Genomic DNA, 19,414 nt, shown 5'->3' with positions numbered 1-19,414 from the left:
GCTCAGGTCATGATCTCACAGTTTGTGGGTTCGAGCCCCATGTCGGGCTCTGGGCAGACAGCCCAGAGCCTGGAGCCTGCTTCAGATTCTGTCTCCCTCTCTCTCTGCCCCACCCCCACTCTCACTCTGTCTCTTTGTCTCTCAAAAATAAACAAACATTAAAAAAAAAAAACTTAAAAAAAATTGAGGTTATTGAGCACCTGGCTGGCTCAGTTGCTAGAGCATGCAACTTTTTTTTCTTTTTTTGAGAGAGAGAGTGTGAGCATGGGCAGGGTAGAGAGAGAGATAGAAAGAAAGAGAGAGAGAATCCCAAGCAGAATCCACACAGTCATAGTGGAGCCTGATGCGGGGCTTGAACTCACAAACTGTGAGATCATGACCTGAGCTGAAATCAGGATTTAGATGCTTAACCAACTGAGCCACCCAGACACCCTGAGCATGTAACTCTTGATCTCAAGGTCATGAGTTCAAGTCTCGTGTTGGACATAGAGCTTACTTAAAAAAAAAATGAGGTTGTTTGTTTTTTTATTATGGAGGGGTTTTTGTTTTGTTTTTTTATTACTGAGTTTTGGAAGTTCTTTATATTTTCTGGATACAAGTCCTTTATCATTTTTCTCCAGTTTGTGCCTTGTCTTTTCATTCACTTAGTGTCTTTTAAAGAGCAGAGATTTTCAATTTTTTAACTGAATTGAATTGAATTGAATTTTAGAGAGAGAGAGCAAGCACAAATATGGGGGGGGTGCAGAGGGAGAGAGAGAAAGAAAGAGGGAGGGAAGGAGGGAGAGAGGGAGGGAGAGAGAGAGAGAGAGAGAGAGAGAGAGAGAGAGAGAATCTCGAGCAGGCTCTACACTCAGCATGGAGCCCAGGGCGGGGCTTGATCCCACAACCCTGGGATCATGACCTGAGCCAAAACCAAGATTCTGATGCTCAACTGACTGAGCCACCCAGGTGCCCTAAAGAGCAGAGATTTTTAATTTCAAAGAAGTCCAATTTATCAATTTGTTCCTTTATGGCTCACATTTTTGGTTATCATATATAGGAAATCTTTGCTTACCTCAGGATCATAATGGTTTTCTCTTATGTTTTCCTCTAGAAATTTTAGCTTTCACACTTAGATATATAATCTCTCTCTCTCTCTTTTAAAGATTTTATTTTTAAACAATCTCTACACTCAACACAGGACTCAAAATTATAACCCTGAGATCTGCAGACTCTACCAACTGAGCCAGCCAGGCGCCCCTATAATCTCTTTTGAGATATATTTTTTTATATATGGCAAGAGATATAGATCAAAGTTCCCTTTTTTGCTCCTGGATGTCTAATTGTTCTAATACTAATTGTTGAATAGGTTATCCTTTCTCTACTGAATTGACTTTATATATACACACACACCTACTTCTGGACCCTATTTTATTCCATTCATCTATTTGTCTATCTTTATGCCAATGTCATCCTGCCTTGATTATGGCAGTTTTATAAGTCTTTAAATCACATTCCTCCATCTGTATTATTTTGCAAAATTGTTTTGGCCGTTCTAGGTCCTTGGCATTTCCATGAACTTAGAATCACCCTAAAATTTTTATTTTAAAAAATGCCTGCTGGGGATTTGATTGGGATTACATTAAATCTATACATCAAATTGGGGAGAACTGACATCTGAATAATATTGAGTCTTCTAACCCCTGAGAACAGTATCTCTCTTCATTCACTTTTCTTTAATTTCTCTCAGCAATGCTTTGTGGTTTCAATGCATGAGTCTTTCACATCTTTTGTCAGATTTATCTCTAAGAATTGTGTATATTTTATGCTGTTGTAAATGGTATTATTTCTTAAATTTCATTTCTGGTTGTTCGTTGTTAGGATATAAAAATAATTTTTTTGCTGGGGCGCCTGGGTGGCGCAGTCGGTTAAGCGTCCGACTTCAGCCAGGTCACGATCTCGCGGTCTGTGAGTTCGAGCCCCGCGTCAGGCTCTGGGTTGATGGCTCGGAGCCTGGAGGCTGTTTCCGATTCTGTGTCTCCCTCTCTCTCTGCCCCTCCCCCATTCATGCTCTGTCTCTCTCTGTCCCAAAAATAAATAAAAACGTTGAAAAAAAATTTTAAAAAAATAATAATTTTTTTGCCTATTGATTTTTTTTATCCTGCAACACTGTTAAACTCATGTATTAGGTAAAGTAATGTTTTTGTGGATCTTCTGTATACTCGATCATACGGTCTGCAAATAATGACAGTTTTACTTCTCCCTCTTCTTTTTAAAATTTTTTTTTAACGTTTATTTATTTTTGAGACAGAGAGAGACAGAGCATGAACGGGGGAGGGGCAGAGAGAGAGGGAGACACAGAATCAGAAGCAGGCTCCAGGCTCTGAGCCATCAGCCCAGAGCCCAACACGGGGCTCGAACTCGCGGACCGTGAGATCGTGACCTGAGCTGAAGTCGGACGCTTAACCGACTGCGCCACCCAGGTGCCCCTACTTCTCCCTCTTCTTGCCTTACAGGGCTGGCTAGCACTTCCAGGGCAATGTTGAGTAGAAGCAGAGACGGGACATTATTTTCTTTAAGATTTTATTTTTTAAGTAATCTCTACACCAGACATGAGGCTTGAACCCACAACCCTGAGATCAAGAGTTGCATGTTCCACCAACTGAGCCAGCCAGGCACCCTGAGAAAGGACATTATTGTCTTGTTCCTGATTTTAGAGGGAAAGCACTCAGTCTTTCTCTGTTAATAATGGTGTTAGTTGTAGATGCTTCATAGATGTCCTATATCATGTTGAGGAAGTTCCCTTCTATTCCAGGTTTGCTTAGGTTTTTTTAAAATCAGTAACAAACGCTTCATGTTGTCAAATGTTTCTTTCTACATGACATGATCATATGGTCTTTATTTTTTAGATTGTTAATATGGTAAATTACTTTCATATTATTTTCAAACATTAAGCCAAACATGATATTCCTGGAATAAACTCTACTTGGTCATGGTGTATCACCTTTTTTATATACTGTGGGATTAGATTTGTTCAATTTTGTTTAGAATTTTTGCATCTATGTTCATAGGAGATGTTTGTCTGTAGTTTTCTTATAATGTCTTCATCAGGTTTTGATATTAGAGTAATACTTGCTTCATAGAAAGAAGTATTTCTTCCTTTTCAATTTTCCTTAAGAGTTTATGTACACTGGTATTTATTTCTTCCTTAAATGTTTGGTGGGATTCAGCAATGAAGTTATCTGGACCTAGAATTTTCTCTTTCTTTCTTTCTTTCTTTCTTTCCTTCTTTCTTTCTTTCTTTCATTTAGAGAGAGGGTGCAAATGAGCAAGGGGCAGCGAGAGAGGGAAAGAGGGAAAATCCCATGAGGGGCAGAGAGAAAGAGAGAGAGAAAGAGAGAGAGAGAGAAGCAGGGCTCACCCCAAAGCAGGGCTCAACCAAAGTGGGGCTCGAGCTCACCTGACGCAGGGCTCAAACTCATGAACTGTGAGATCATGACCTGAGCTGAAGTCAGATGCTTAACCAACTGAACCACCCAGGTTACCCAGGACCTGGAATTTTCTTTGTGGGAAGTATTAAACTACAAATTCAACTAAAAAACAAAACAAAACAAAACAAAACAAAAAACAGATATAGGACTACTGAGGTTATCTATTTCTTCTTGAGTAAGCCTTAGTAGTTTGTGTCTTTTAAGAAATTTGTCTGTTTTATCTAAACTGTAAAGTTTATTACCATAAAGCTGTTCACAATATCCCCTTATTATCCTTGTAACATCTGTAGAATGTGTAGTGAGGTCATTGATCTCATTCCTGATATTGTTAATCTGTGTTTTCTCTCTTTTTCTGATCAGCCCGACTAGACATTTTTAAGTTTTTAATAAAATCAGCTTTTGGTTTCATTGATTTTATCTCTTCTTTTTCCTGTCTTACGTCCCATTGATTTCCACTCTGATCTTTATTATTTTCTTTCTTCTACTTTGAGTTTAATTTGTTCTTCTTACTATATCTTCTTAAGGTAGAAGCTGAGGTCATTGATTGAAGACCATATGGTTTTCTTTTTTTTTTTTTAAGATTTAAAGTTTACTTATTTATTTTGAGAGAGAGAGAAAGTGTGTGTGTGTGTGTGTGTGTGTGTGTGTGTGTGTGTGTGTGCACATGCACTGGAGGGGCAGGGAGAGAGGAGAAAGAATCTCAAGCAAGCCCTGCATTGTCTGCACAGAACCTGACACAGGGCTAAATCCCACAAACCATGAGATCATGACCTGAGCCAAAATCAAGTCGGACACTCAACTGACTGAGCTACCCAGGTGCCCCAACTTTACTTATTTTCTAATATAGCCACTTAGTACTATAAAGTTTCCCCTAAGTGCTACTTGAATGGCTTCATACAAATTTTGATATGTTGTGTTTCATTTTTAGCCAGTTAAAAACCCTCTCTAATATCCTTTTGATTTTTTTCTTTGATCTATGGGTTATTTATAAATGTGCTACTTTGTTTCAATACTTGGGGATTTTCCAGAAAGCTTTCCGTTATTAATTTCTAACTTATTTCAGTATAATTAGAGAACATAAATTTATTATATGAATCATTTTAAATTTATTGAAAATAGTTTTATGGTCCAGAATATGTTATATCTTGATATATGTTCCATGTGCTTTTGGAAAGAATATTTATTCTGCTATCGTTGGGTGCACTGTTCTCCAAACGTCAAGTAGATCAAGTTGGTTGATAGCATTATTCAAATCTTTTAATATATTTTCTAATTTTCTGTCCACTTGTTTTATCAATTACTGAAAGCGATGCATTGAAATCTTTGATTATAGTTGTGGATTTGTCCATTTCTCTTTATAATTCTATCAGTTTTTGCTTCATGTATCTTGAAATTCTATTAGTGGGTACATAAATGTTTAGAATTGTTATATCCTTCTGATGAATTGACCCTTTTATCATCATGAAATGACTTTCTTTATCCCTGAGATTACTGTTTGCCCTGAAGTTTTCTTTATATGATATTAATGCAGCCACTCTAATATTCTTTTAATTTGTGTTGACATGGTATATCTTTTCCCATCTTTTTATTTTTAGTCAATTTATGTCTTTATGTATGAAGTATGTTTATTATAGGCAGTAACTAGTTGGGTCTTCCTTTTTTAAAAAAAAATTTGGGGGGCGCCTGGTGGCTCAGTCGGTTGAGTGTCTGACTTCAGCTCAGGTCACGATCTCACGGTCTGTGAGTTTGAGGCCTGTGTCGGGCTCTGTGCTGACAGCTCAGGGCCTGGAACCTGCTTTAGATTCCGTGTCTCCCTCTCTCTCTGCTCCTCCCCTGCTCACACTCTGTCTCAAAAATAAATAAACATTTTTTTTTAATTTTTTTAAATATTTATTTATTTTTGAGAGAGAGACAGAATGTGAGCAGGGAGCAGGCAGAGAGAGAGAGGGAGACACAGAATCTGAAGCAGGTCTCAGGCCCTGAGTTGTCAGCACAGAGCCCGATGCAGGGCTTGAACTCACAAACCGTGAGATCATGACCTGAGCTGAAGTCAGCTGCTTAATAGACTGAGCCACCCAGGTGCCCCCCACCAAAAAAAATTTTTTTTTAATTTTTTTAAGTAAACTCTACCCTCAACAGAAGGCTTGAACTCACGGCCCTGCAATCAAGAGTTGCATGTTCTAGTGACTGAACCAGCCAGGTGTTCCTGTGTCTTCCTTTTTTATCCAATCTAACAACTTCTGCTTTTTTGTTGGAGTATTTAGATCATTTACATCTAGTAGCCATCTTGTTACTTGTTTTCTATTCATCACACCTTTTCTCTTTTCTTTTTCCTCTTTTTTTTTTAACCTCCTTTTGGATTAATTTGATATTTCTATGGTTTCATTTTGTCTCCTTTGCCAACTTATTATAGATATGTAATTCTTTGTTGTGTATTTTAGTGGCTGCTTTAGAGTTTATGGTATACAGCTTTAACTTAGCACAACTCCCTTCAGGTGATATCATGCTACTTCACATGTAGTATAAGAATCTTAGAACAGGGGCGCCTGGGTGGCGCAGTCGGTTAAGCGTCCGACTTCAGCCAGGTCACGATCTCGTGGTCCGGGAGTTCGAGCCCCGCGTCAGGCTCTGGGCTGATGGCTCAGAGCTTGGAGCCTGTTTCCGATTCTGTGTCTCCCTCTCTCTCTGCCCCTCCCCCGTTCATGCTCTGTCTCTCTCTGTCCCAAAAATAAATAAACGTTGAAAAAAAAAAATTTTAAAAAAAGAATCTTAGAACAGTATACTTCCAATTTTCCTCTCCTATTTGTGCTATTGTTATCATACATTTGACTTTTATAAACCTCCTCATATATTGTTATTATCTTTCCTTAAATTATCTTTCAAAGAGCTTTAAATAACAAGAAAAATCTTTTTTTTATTTTTATATTTACCTATGTTGTTACCATTTCCAGGGTTATTTGTTCCTTTGTATAGATCCAGATTTCTACTGGGTATCATTTTTCTTCTGCCAGAAGGACTTCTTTTAACATTTCTTGTAGTGCAGCTCTGCTGATGATTAATCCTTTCAGCTTTTTTTATGTCTGAAAAAGATTATTTCACTTTCATTTTTAAAAATTTAAGTAATTTAAAATTTTTAAATTATAGTGAAATACACATAACATAACATTTGCCATCATAACCATTTGTTAGAAGTTTATTTATTTAGAGGCTCCTGGGTGGCTCAATCAGTTGAGCATCCAACTTCAGCTTAGGTCATCATCTCATGGTTCATGGGTTTGAGACCCACATCAGGCTCACTGCTGTCGGCCAGAGCCCACTTCGGATCCTCTGTTCTCCTCTCTCCTTCTCCCCCACTCAAGCTCTCTCTCTCTCTCTCTCTCTCTCTCAAAAGTAATAAAAAACATTTTTTGAAATGTTTATTTATTTATCTTGATAGAGAAAGAAATGCACGCACACAAGTGGGGGGTGGGGGGGGCAGGCAGATAGAGAGGGAGAAAAAGAGAATCCCAAGCAGGGTCCACACCATCAGCACAGAGACTGATGTGGGGCTTGAACTCATGAACTGTGAGATCATGACCTGAGCTGAAATCAAGAGTCAAATGTTAAACCAACTGAGCCACCCAGGCACCTCCCATCATAACCATTTTTAAGTGCCGAGTTTAATAATGTTAAGTACATTCACATTGTTGTACAACAGATCTCCAGCACTCTTTTTATCTTGCAAAATGGAAACTCTAGAACCATTAAACAACAGCTCCTCGGCCTCTCCCCTCACCCCCTGGCAACCAACATTCTGTTTTCTGTCTTTATGAATTGACTACTCTAGCTATCTCATGTAAATGGAATAAAAAAGCCTTTGTCTTTTTTTTTGAGTGGTTAATTTCACTTAGTATACCATCCTCAAAGTTCATCCATGTTGTAGCATGGATCAAAATTTTCTTCCTTTTTAAGGCTGAGTAATATCCCACTGTATGTGTATACATGTTGTTTATCCAGCTCTCTTCCCCCCACCCCCCAACAGAGCATTCAGTTCCTAATGCAGGCGTGTCCCTAAGACAGAAACATATAATTGTCCTCACTCACAGTTCCAAAGCCGTGGCTCAGAGATTTTGGCTGGGACAGGAGAGAAGTAAGCCATAAAACAGATTGTTCACAATCTCTTCCCAAAGGAACTGGATTCATTTCCAATAGAGCATAGAGAAGTTCAAACCTAAAGACATTCTTTAAAACAGTGAAGGTTGGGGGCACCTGGGTGGCTCAGTCAGTTAAGCGTCCGACTTCGGCTCAGGTCATGATCTCACAGTCTGTGAGTTCGAGCCCCGCGTCGGGCTCTGTACTGACAGCTCAGAGCCTGAAGCCTGCTTTGGATTCTGTGTCTCCCTCTCTCTCTGCCACTCCCTGCTCACACTCTGTCTCTCTCTCTCTCTCTCTCTCTCTCTCAAAATTAAACATTAAAAAAACAAAAAAACAATTTAAAAAACCCCAAAAAACAGTGAAGGTTGTGGCAAAAGGCAATTGATAGGAGATGTGTAGCTCCAATGAAGATAGAGGCTAAACTTTAGGCCAGCTAGTTTTCAGGAGAGAACCGGAGAAAGAAATAACTAGGAGGGGACACCTGGGTGGCTCAGTTGGTTAAACGTCCGATGTTTGATTTCAGCTCAGGTCATTATCTCAGTTCATGAGATAAGCCCTGCATTGGGCTCCGGGCTCTGTGCTGACAGCTGGAGCCTGCTTAGGACTCTCTCTGCCCCTCCCCCTTCATGGTGCACGAATGTGTGTGTGTGTGTGTGTGTGTGTGTGTGTGTGTGAGAGAGAGAGAGAGAGAGAGAGAGACAGAGAGAGAGCATGCTGTCTCAAAATAAATGAATAAACTTTAAAAAATAAAACAAGCAACCCAATTAGAAAAATAAAAAAGAAAGAAAGAACTAAGAGAAACCCTCCTAGGGTCAGAAAAAATATCAAACACTGGCTTCTTTTTTTCCCCCCCACACACCCTCAAACACTGACTTCTGAAACTATTCCTTCAAAGGAGCCCAAATTTTATTGGATTAGTCTGTAGAGCAATTTATGCCCTAGGGAATTATTGAAAACAATAGAGCAATCAGCCAGAGATTAGTGAATTTTAACAACTAAGGCATGGTTGGAGAAAGAGGAAAGACAGCACTTCCAAAACCATTGTCATCCTAGAGTGACTGTGGGCATACCCTAAACTGCACCTCCCTGACAAACAATACCAGAAGCTTCACACTGTGGGATATTGGGGTGCAGGGGAGAATACAGTTTACCAACGTAATCCAGCCAGTCACTAAACAAGTAAACAAGCAAATAACAAGCCTAGGGGAGGGGTGGGGTATCCCATTACCCAGAGTTGCTACAGTATATTGTCTACAATGTCCACTTTCCACCATGTCTTACACCGCACACAAAAATAGACTCAAAATGGATGAAAGACCTAAATGTGAGACAGGAAACCATCAAAACCCAAGAGAAGAAAACAGGCAACCACCTCTTTGACCTCAGCCGCAGCAATTTCTTGCTCAACACGTCTCTGAAGGCAAGGGAAGTAAAAGCAAAAGTGAACTATTGGGACCTCCTCAATATGAACAACTTCTGCACTGCAAAGAAACAACAAAACTGGGGGTGCCTGGGTGGTTCAGTCAGTTAAGCGTCTGACTTCGGCTCAGGTCATGATCTCGCGGTCCGTGAGTTCGAGCCCCGCGTCGGGCTCTGTGCTGACCGCTCGGAGCCTGGAGCCTGTTTCCGATTCTGTGTCTCCCTCTCTCTCTCTGACCCTCCCCGTTCATGCTCTGTCTCTCTCTGCCTCAAAAATAAATAAAACGTTAAAAAAATTAAAAAAAAAAAAAAAGAAACAACAAAACTAAAAGGCAGCCAACGGAAGGAGAGAAAATAATTTGCAAATGATCTATCATACAAAGGGTTAGTATCCAAAATGTATAAAGAATTTACCAAACTCGCCTGTGACCGACCGGCTCGGCCTTCGGAGCAGCTGTCGCCATGTCGCGCCGTCCTATGGGCCACGTCCGGCGGGGTGGCGGCCTCTGGTGCAGGCTTCGGTGCCCGCCACCCTGGGGCCGCCAGTGCCGGACGTGAGGCGGCCCTTCCTGTGCCAGGAGTCGCCTCCGTGGGCCTCAATGTCCCTGCTTCTGTCCGTTATCCCCACACAGACATCAGAGTGCCTGACTTGTCTGACTATCGACGCACCGAAGTGTCAGATGGTACAAAGTCTTCAAAAGAGAGCAGTGAGGCTAGAAAAGGTTTCTCCTATTTGATAACCGTAACAACGAGTATAGGTGTCGCATATGCTGTCAAGAATGTCGTCTCCCAGTTTGTTTCCAGCATGAGTGCTTCTGCTCACGTGTTGGCCGTGTGGAAAATCGAAATCAAGCTCTCCGATATTCCAGAAGGCAAGAACATGGCTTCCCAGTGGAGAGGAAAACCGCTGTTTGTGCGTCATAGAACCAAGAAGGAAACTGAGCAGGAAGCCGCAGTTGAAGTGTCCCAGTTGGGGGACCTGCAGCATGATTTAGATCGAGTAAAGAAAAACCTGAACGGGTTATCCTGATAGGTGTTTGCGTTCATCTTGGTTGTGTACCCATTGCAAATGCAGGAGATTTGGGTGATTACTGCCCTTGCCATGGGTCACACTATGATGCTTCTGGCGGGATCAGGAAGGGGCCTGCACCTCTCAGTCTTGAAGTTCCCTCATATGAGTTCACCAGTGATGACAGGTGATTGTTGGTTAGAGATCTGGACTCAAGTCCAAGGCTCCTTTCAGTCGTCTTGTCACCTCAGAAGACCTACGAGCAAGCCTTCTATACTTAAGTGAGTTGATTTGAAATATTTAAGAATTGCTAATAATGTATTTGCAAACATTAACGTGAAGTAAACTGGGGCGCCTGGGTGGCTCAGTCAGTTAAGCGTCCGACTTTGGCCCAGGTCATGATCTCGCAGTCCATGAGTTCGAGCCCCGCGTCGGGCTCTGTGCCCACAGCTCAGAGCCTGGAGCCCGTTTCAGATTCTGTGTCTCCCTCTCTCTCTCTCTGCCCCCCCCCCATTCATGCTCTGCCTCTCTCTGTCTCGAAAATAAATAAACGTTAAAAAAAAATTTTAACGTGAAGTACATTGAATTTAATGTTGAATGCTTTCAAGCGTTCACCTAATAAAGCCACTGTTAAAAATTAAAAATAATAATAATAATTTACCAAACTCAATATCTGAGAAACAAATAACCCAGTAAAGAAATGGGCAGAAGACATAAATAGACACTTTTCCAAAGAAGACTTCCAGATGGCCAACAGACACGTGAAACTACGCTCCACGTCAATCATCATCAGGGAAATACAAATCAAAACCACACTGAGATGCCACCTCACACCGGTCAGAGTGGCTAATATTAACAAGTCAGGAAACAACAGATGTTGGGGAAGATGTGGAGAAACGGGAACCTTCTCATATTGTTTGTAGGAGTGCAAACTGGCGCAGCTGCTTTGGAAAACAGTGTGGAGGTTCCTCAAAAAATTAAAAATAGAACTACCCTATGACCTAGCAATAGCACCACTAGGAATTTATCCAAGCGATACAGGAGTGCTGATTCATAGGGGCACAGGTACCCCGATGTTTATAGCAGTACTTTCAACAATAGCCACATTTATTTGTGTCTCCCTCCCGATTCTGTGTCTCCCTCTCTCTCTGCCCCTACCCTGCTTACTCTCTCTCTCTCTCTCTCTCTCTCTCTCTCTCTCTCTCAAAAATAAACATTAAACACATATGTATTTAAAGAACTAAAGGAAACAGTGATAAAAGGAGTAAAGGAAAATATGATGGCAATGTCACATCAAACACAGAATATCAATAAATATGAATAAAAGAGAAATAAGTTGGGGCGCCTGGGTGGCGCAGTCGGTTAAGCGTCCGACTTCAGCCAGGTCACGATCTCGCGGTCCGTGAGTTCGAGCCCCGCGTCGGGCTCTGGGCCGATGGCTCAGAGCCTGGAGCCTGTTTCCGATTCTGTGTCTCCCTCTCTCTCTGCCCCTCCCCCGTTCATGCTCTGTCTCTCTCTGTCCCAAAAATAAATAAACGTTGAAAAAAAAAGAGAAATAAGTTATAAAAAAAAAAAAAGAACTGAATGGAAATTCTAGAGCTGACGAGTCCAATAGCTGAAGTGAAAAAAATCACTAGAGAGGTTCAGCAGATTTTAACTGGCAGAAGAAAAAAAAAAATTAATGAGCTTGAAGATAGATGCTAGAGATTATGCGATCTGAAGAACCGAGAGGAAAAATGTGAAGAAAAATAAACAGAGCCTCAGAGAAACATGAGAAGCACACTAACAAGAAGCAACGTATGCATAGTGGGGGTATTAGAAGGAGAGAAGAGAGGGAAAAGAACAGAAAAAATATCTGAAGAAATAATGCCTGAAAACTTCCCAAATTTATTGAAAAACGCTAACGTACACATCCGGGAAGCTCAAAAAATTCCAATTAGGATAAATTCAAAGAGATCCATAGACCCTGCATAGTAAATGCTCAAGTCAAAGACAAGAAGAAAATCTTTTTTTTTTTTTTAATGTTGATTTTTGAGAGAGAGAGAATGAGCTGGGGAGGGGCAGAGAGAGAGGAAGACAGAGGATCCAGGATCCAAAGCAGGCTCTGTGCTGACAGGAGAGAGCCCCATGTGGGGCTTGAATTCCCAAACCATGAGATCATGACTTGAGCCAAAGTCAGATGCTCAACTGACTGAGCCACCCAGGCACCCCAAGAAGAAAATCTTGAAAACAAGAGAAGAATGACTCAACACTTATAAGGAATCTCAAGATTAACGGCTGATTTCTTAGCAGAAACAATGGAGGCCAACTGGTGGTGATAATGTATTCAGAATACACCCCCTTCTAAACACTATTAACCAAGAATCCTGTATCCAGCAACGCTGTATTTCAGAAACACTCAGATTCTTTCTGAGTTCCAGGCTGATGGAGGTGACTTCATAACAGACATATCTATTTGGATATCCCAGGGGAGCTCAAACCCACCATTTCCCAAGCTGTTCTTCTCTTCATCTTTCCCACCCCCATTCTAAGTGTGCTTCCCACCTCAGTGAATGGGCCACCCTTGACCCCGGTGCTAATCCCAGACTCCTCCCACAGCCCCAGACCCCAAATGCAACCCCCTAACACCTCATGTTGCCTTGCTTCACCATTGCCTTTAAACCTGTCAACTTCTCTGCCTGCCTCTACTCTTGCCTCCTTTCTGACCCATGCTCCACATACCAGCAAGAAAGGTTTTTCTTTTTTTTTAATATTTATTTATTTATTTATTGGGAGGTGCAAGCAGGGGGAGGGTGTGTGCAGAGAGAGGGGAACAGAGGATCTGAAGCAGGCTCTGCACTGACAGGCTGATAGCAGTGAGCACGATGTGGGCCTCAAACCCATGAACCACGAGATCATGACCTGAGCCAAAGTCAGATGCTCAACTGACTGAGCCACCCAGGTGCCCCAAGAAATGTTTTTCTAAAATGCAAATCAGGGGCGCCTGGGTGGCGCAGTCGGTTAAGCGTCCGACTTCAGCCAGGTCACGATCTCGCGGTCCGTGAGTTCGCGCCCCGCGTCGGGCTCTGGGCTGATGGCTCAGAGCCTGGAGCCTGTTTCCGATTCTGTGTCTCCCTCTCTCTCTGCCCCTCGCCCGTTCATGCTCTGTCTCTCTCTGTCTCAAAAATAAATAAAACGTTGAAAAAGAAAAAAAAAATTTTTAATGCAAATCAGATCAACACACACACACACACACACACATCCTTAAGGCCCTTCCGAGTCTCCTTCATTGCCTTCCAGAGAAACTTGGACGTGGCAGGTAAGTCCTCTCCTTTTCTGACCCTACCATCTCCTGTAACCTACCTCTCTACTCAAGCCACATCAGACTTGCTATTTCCCAAATGGTTTTTGTCTGTCATGCCTACCTGGATGTTGTCCACTTTGCCAGAGGTGAAGTCCCTCCCTTTTCCATCCAGTTATTGGCCATATCCTCTAAGACACAAGTTCCATGATTGCCTCCTTCAGAAAGCCTCCCCTGGAGCACCGGTTAAGCTTCCGACTTCGGCTCAGGTCACCATGGTTCATGGGTTTTAGTCCCTCAGGAGGCTTGCTGTTGTCAGCACAGAGCCCTCTTCAGATCCTCTGTCCCCTCTCTCTCCGCCCCTCCCCCACTTGTGCTCTCAAAACAAAATTTAAAAAAAAGAAGAAAGAAAGCCTCCCCTGATATTCATTCTGGATTAGATCTTTTTTTTTTTAAGTTTATTTTAATTGCAGTTAATTAACACAGGGTGTTATATTTGTTTCTGGTGTACATTAGAGTGATTCTGGATTAGATCTTGCTACATGTTGAGGACGTTGGAGCACCTCCTCTGTGGCATTTATCACAACGCATCGTAAGTTTTCCTTAAAAACATCAAAAACATTTTATTCACATTTTGTTTTGTTTTTGTCTAGCTTCCTCACTAGAATGTTTACCTGTGCCAAGCTCAGTATCCAGCACATAGTTAATGCTCAGTACGTGTTTGCTGAGTGAATGCTGAATGACTAAAATGGGCCAGAGGAACAGGACAGGAGGCAGAAAGGGAAGTCAGGCAGTTTTCATGGTGACCGTGGGACAGCGTTAAAGGCTAAGCCCAAGGCTGGGGCAGCACAGACAAAGACCAAGGGGATTTACAAAGACAAGCCTTGAAATCTGCAAAATAGTCTTAAACCAAGGGAAGACACCTGTGTGGCTTGGGGCCTTCTTTTTGAATGATGCAAGAGAGTAGCCCTCTGGAAGCTGTTCTGTGGGCAGGGACAATGGGAGGTTTGCTTGGCGGGGGCAGGGAAGGATCAGCGCAGTTCTCCACCAGCCAGCACAAAGCTTCTCCCACCCTACCTGGGAAACCGCTGGGCCCTGGAGTGCAGCAAGAGGTTTGTGTACCAAGGACTAAACTCTGGAGACACACGGAGTTGGGAGGATAGTGGGGAATAAGGTACAAGAATATTTGGGATGAACTTGAAAAACATTATGCTAGAGTTGCCTGCGTGGCTCAGTCAGCTAAGAGTCCGACTTCGGCTCAAGCCACGATCTCACGGTTCGTGAGTTTGAGCCCTGCGTCAGGCTCTGTGCTGACAACTCCAAGCTCAGAGCCTGGAGCCTGCTTTGGATTCTGTCTCTGTCTCTCTGCCCCTCCCCCACTTGCACACTGTCTGTCTCTCTCAAATGTAAACATTTAAAAAACTAATTAAAGGGGCGCCTGGGTGGCTCAGTCGGTTGGGTGTCCGACTTCAGCTCAGGTCATGATCTCGTGGTTTGTGAGTTTGAGCCCCGCATGGGGCTCTGTGGCTGACAGCTCGGAGCCTGGAGCCTGCTTCGGATTCTGTGTCTCTCCCTCTCTCCACCCCTCCCATGCTCATGCTCTGTTTCTCTGTCTCTCAATAATAAATAAACATTAAAAAAAAATTAAAATGTTAAAAATAATTAATTAATTAATTTTAAAAAGAAGCAAAATATGCTAAATGAAATAAGCCGGGCACAAAAGCGTATGATTGCACTTCTATGAGGTGCCTGGAGTAGGCATAATTCACAGAGACAGAAAGTAGATTGGTGGTTAGCAGGGGCTGAGGGTAGGAGAATCGGGAGTTAGCATTTTCTACGTACAAGACTTTTTCTTGGGGAATATATAAAAGCCTGAAGAGGGATGGTGGTGATGGTCGCACAACAATGTGAATGTACTTAATGCCATTGAACTGCACACCTGCAAAGGGCTAAAGTGGTAAAAATTATGTTATGTATATTTCACTACAATAGAACAATTGCACTGACCAAACAAACAAAAGCAAAAAAAAAAAAATCAGGGGTCATTCCAGGCCCCCATTCAAGGAGCCATGCCAGTTTTCTGACTTCACAGAAACAAATATCCCAGAGAAGAGCCCAGAGCTGCCTTCATCATCACTCCAGATACAGGAGCCTCCTAATTCCCACAAGCCTGGCACTGACAGGAGTGTGCTTTTGGCCCCCTTAAAGAATAGCTGCCTCTGAAACAGCAGAGCTGTGAGCTATCCCAGGGGTATCCTGGGCCAACGACGCCCTCAATTCCCAGTGACTTGGTCGCCTATAGCTAGTCACGTCAGAGCAGGGGCCAGACGCCCATGTCCCTTGACCTCTGGCCCATTGCCTATCCATATACCAATTTTACTCTTGGCTCCCTCCCATTTACATCCGGGGGCTCAAGGAATTTGTCTAGGGTTAGCTCTACCACCGTATCATTTATCTCCATTTTTTTCCCCCTGCAGCAGGTGCTGTGATAAAACATGTATAAAATGAACAACAAGACGTTCTCCCTCGTGGTGGGCATCTTCTCTCTCCTTAACACCTTCCAGTTCCTCATCTTTGAGTTGAACCACACTACGTACTTTGGCTACGAGGACAAAGTCAGTATCTACATGGACACAAAATCTGAGCTGATATCTTGGGTCATGATCCACAGGAGGAGCATCAACGTCGTCTCATCCACCATCACCCTCGTGTTCAGCGTGTTGCTTCTCTATTGCATCCGCGTGAACAACTACGTGGGGCTGCTGTGCTATGCCCTGTGGATCATCGCGTATGAGCTCATCAGTGTCTCCGTGATCGTGATCGTCAACAGCATCATCAAAGATGAGTTCAAGGAGGTGATGTACCTCCACCTGATCTTCCAAATCTCCCGTATGCTCCTGCACTTCTTGTCTCTGCCTTTTGTCACCAAGTATACCTACGTCCTTTACAAGGACCCCAAGATTTCAGTTAAAATAGGCCGCCACAGGCACTCTTCCATCAGTACTGTCGATTCGTGGCCGCCTGTCGGGCTGAGAACCTTGTACCGCAAGTTAAACTGAACTGTGCCAGGAAGGAGAGAAATAAATAAACAGTGCTCCCCAGCGATAGCTCCCCTTTTCCCTGCTTGCCTTCTGTTGCTTCTGCTTACCTTTTCAGGGTCCTTGAGTTTTATGCACCTAAGAGTATTCTTGGGGGAGGGACGTTTGCATGGATCAATTATTGTGCATGTGTGTGTTTGTGACTTGTTTTAGCCTTTAATTATATTCTGCCTTTGTTCTTACTTAGCCGTCTCGGTATATGCCGTTACTTCTCATGGTCCCCTCCTCCCTGCGTGTCCCTAGTTTCTAATTTTTCTCTGGCAGATTGTCTCACCCATGCCTGGTTCTGCTGAGGTTTTTTTGTTTGTTTGTTTGTTTTTGTTTTGTTTTGTTTTGAGTAGTGCTTATCCTGTAGAACTTTCTGTGCTGATGGACATGTTCTATATCTGCGCTGTCCACTAGTCACAAAGTTACTAAACACTGGGAACGTGGCTATTTCAACCCAGGGATCAATTACAATTTTTTTTCCCATTTTAAGTAATTTCAACTTCAATAGCCACACGTGGCTGGCGCCTGGCTACCATGCTGGAGAGCACAATAATCCGGACCCTCATTTTTCTCCTGCATATAATCGTAGAAAGAATCCCTTTCCGGGGCGCCTCGGTGGCTCAGTCGGTTAAGTGTCTGACTTCAGCTCAGGTCATGATTTCACACTCTATGAGTTCAAGCCCCATGTCGGGCTCTGTGCTGACAGCTCAGAGCCTGGAGCCTGCTTCAGATTCTGTGTCTCCCCCCTCTCTCCTGCCCCTCCCCTGCTCATGCTCTGTCTCCCTCTGTCTCAAAAGTAAAAATAAAAACATTAAAAAAATTAAAAAAAAAAAAAAGAATCCCTTTCCAGCTTCATGCATCACTCTGCTTTTCTCTTACTTTTCAGAAAGAAATTCCTCGTGTTGGGCCATACATGGCAAGAAGAATCCTCATTTTTAAAAGCTCCAGGATTTTTTCATTTTAAGCACTATTGACATTTTGGACAGAATAATTCTATCCTGTAGGGGCTGTTCCATGCATTGGTGGATGTTTAGCATCTGTGACCTCTACCCATTAGATGCCAGGAGCATCCCCCCTATCCTTGTGACAACCAAAAATATCTCTAGACATTGACAAATGTTCCCTGGGGAGCAAAATCGCCCCCCCCCCCCCGTTGAGAACCACTATTTTATTTTATGTTTTTTTCAAGTTTATCTTTTTGGGTAATCTCTACAGCTAACATGGGGCTTGAAGCCGAAACCCCAAGATCAAGAGTCCCACACTCTTCTAACTGAGCCAGCCAGGTGTCCTGAGAACCACTGCTTTACAATACACCCCAGCGTTGAGAGCTGCTATGTCACTACTATTAACTCTCTTTTACTGAGAGCCCTTTACATTCACTGCCTGGTGTACCTTTAACGCTAACGCTCCCATTTTATGGTTTGATGAAACTGAGACTCAGGGTGCTTAAGGGATGTGATCAAGGTCACACAGTGGCTAAAGCCGGATTTGAATCTAGATCATCTGACCGTACACACAATGTCCTACTTGGTTCCCTGAAGCAGTCTTATCTTCACCAAGATAAAAAAGAGGGACCTCCTTTTAGAGCATTTGTTTTTCGCTCAAAAAAATGTTGGGGGTGAGGGGTACCTGGGTAGCTCAGTTGGTTAAGCGTCCAACTTTTGATTTCAGCTCAGGTCATGACTTCACAGTTCTGAGATCAAGCCCCAAGTAGGGCTCTGCACTGACAATGCTGAGCCTACTTGGGATTCTCTCTCTCCCCCTCTCAGCCCCTCTCTCACTTGCAATCTCTTTCTCTCAAAATAAATAAACATTAAGAAAAATGTTGTAAGTGAAATCAAGGGACACTTTTTTTTTTTTGAGAGACAATGAGAGGGCACAAGTGGGGGGTGGGGCAGAGAGAGAAAGAGAGCAAGGGACAGAGAGAGAGAGAGAGAGAGAGAGAGAGAAGGGGGCTACCAGAGGAGGGGGTTCTTGTTTACCTGAAGTGGGACTCGAACTCACAAACTGTGAGATCATGACCTGAGCTGAAGTCAGATGCTGAACGACTGAGCCACACAGCGCCCAAGGGACACATTTATTTTAACCACACTCCTCCAAACCAGGAGCATAACGACAGTAGCCCACTTTTACCAAACACTTAATAAATGCCTGGTGCTACTGGGAAAACTCATTAAATTCTTCCCACCACCCTACCCCGTCACAGACTTGGATCCAAACCAGTTCCCAAAATGTCCACCAGATGGCGGTCAGTCATCAGCTTTTGCTTCGCGCTGTTCGCCTTCCCAGCCAGTCCTCTAAGGTTGGATGATGAGGGATTTGGGGAGCCTCAACCTGATAACTGAGGACTAACAGTGTGCATCCCCGCCCTAGTCTCACAAAGCACGTCTTGACTGGTACCAGATAATAAAAAATAAAACATGGGCTGACAGCAGGCTCTAATCCCCCCTTCCCAGCTGGGGTGGCGGTGGGGAGGTTGGGAGACCCGCGACGGTGTGCAGAAGAGGTGGAGAGGGAAGCGAAGTTCCAAGAATCAGCTCAACTCAGAGTTACCTGGTGCAGGAAAGCTTAAGATGCTCAGATACAAGGCTGTGCGCCCCTCCACACCAGGACTCCTCGGAAGCACCGTTCTGTCCGCCTCCCGCTTCCCCCGTCCCAGCTTCCCATTCTCTCTAGAACCCCCTCCACTCCACCGAGTCTGTTCCTGTTAAGGTGGTCTCCACACCGCCCAGTCCTGAGCTCAGCCTTCTCTTGCTAGACCTCTCCATGGCTTTTGACCAACTGATACCTCCCGGACCTGCAAACAGCTTTTTCTCACCAGGACCGTCACTCTCCATTCACCACCTGCCTCACTGGCCTTCATCTCCCTGACCTTCAAACATTGGAAATGCTTCCTGTCATCCTTCTGATTTCCTTTCTCACCATTGTCCTCCCTCCCTCTGCTCCAGCCACACTGGCCTCCTTGCAGTTCCTCCTACACACCCAGCACACTCTAGCCTCAGGGCCTTTGCACCTG

The 19,414-nt window shown here is 43.4% G+C and overlaps 1 protein-coding gene across 2 annotated transcripts in view; it reads left to right on the top strand.

Moving 5' to 3' along the window:
* The window catches only part of TMEM217B (transmembrane protein 217B), a 36,337-nt gene extending 19,918 nt beyond the window's left edge, over positions 1-16,419 (top strand). The window contains exons 2-3 of one of the 2 annotated variants that reach the window (XM_047859417.1): positions 13,829-13,904; positions 15,790-16,419. In XM_047859417.1, the coding sequence (XP_047715373.1) occupies positions 15,808-16,371 (564 nt within the window). In that variant the 5' untranslated portion in view covers positions 13,829-13,904; positions 15,790-15,807 and the 3' untranslated portion in view covers positions 16,372-16,419. The remainder of the gene's footprint in view (positions 1-13,828; positions 13,905-15,789) is intronic. The other variant, XM_047859416.1, reaches the window with a different exon arrangement.
* Positions 16,420-19,414: the final 2,995 nt, after the last annotated feature.

This window comes from Prionailurus viverrinus, chromosome B2, assembly GCF_022837055.1.
Source record: "Prionailurus viverrinus isolate Anna chromosome B2, UM_Priviv_1.0, whole genome shotgun sequence".
Classification (NCBI taxonomy): Eukaryota; Metazoa; Chordata; class Mammalia; order Carnivora; family Felidae; genus Prionailurus; species Prionailurus viverrinus.
Note: the sequence above shows the minus strand (reverse complement) of the source record. Positions and strands in the feature narration are given on the sequence as shown.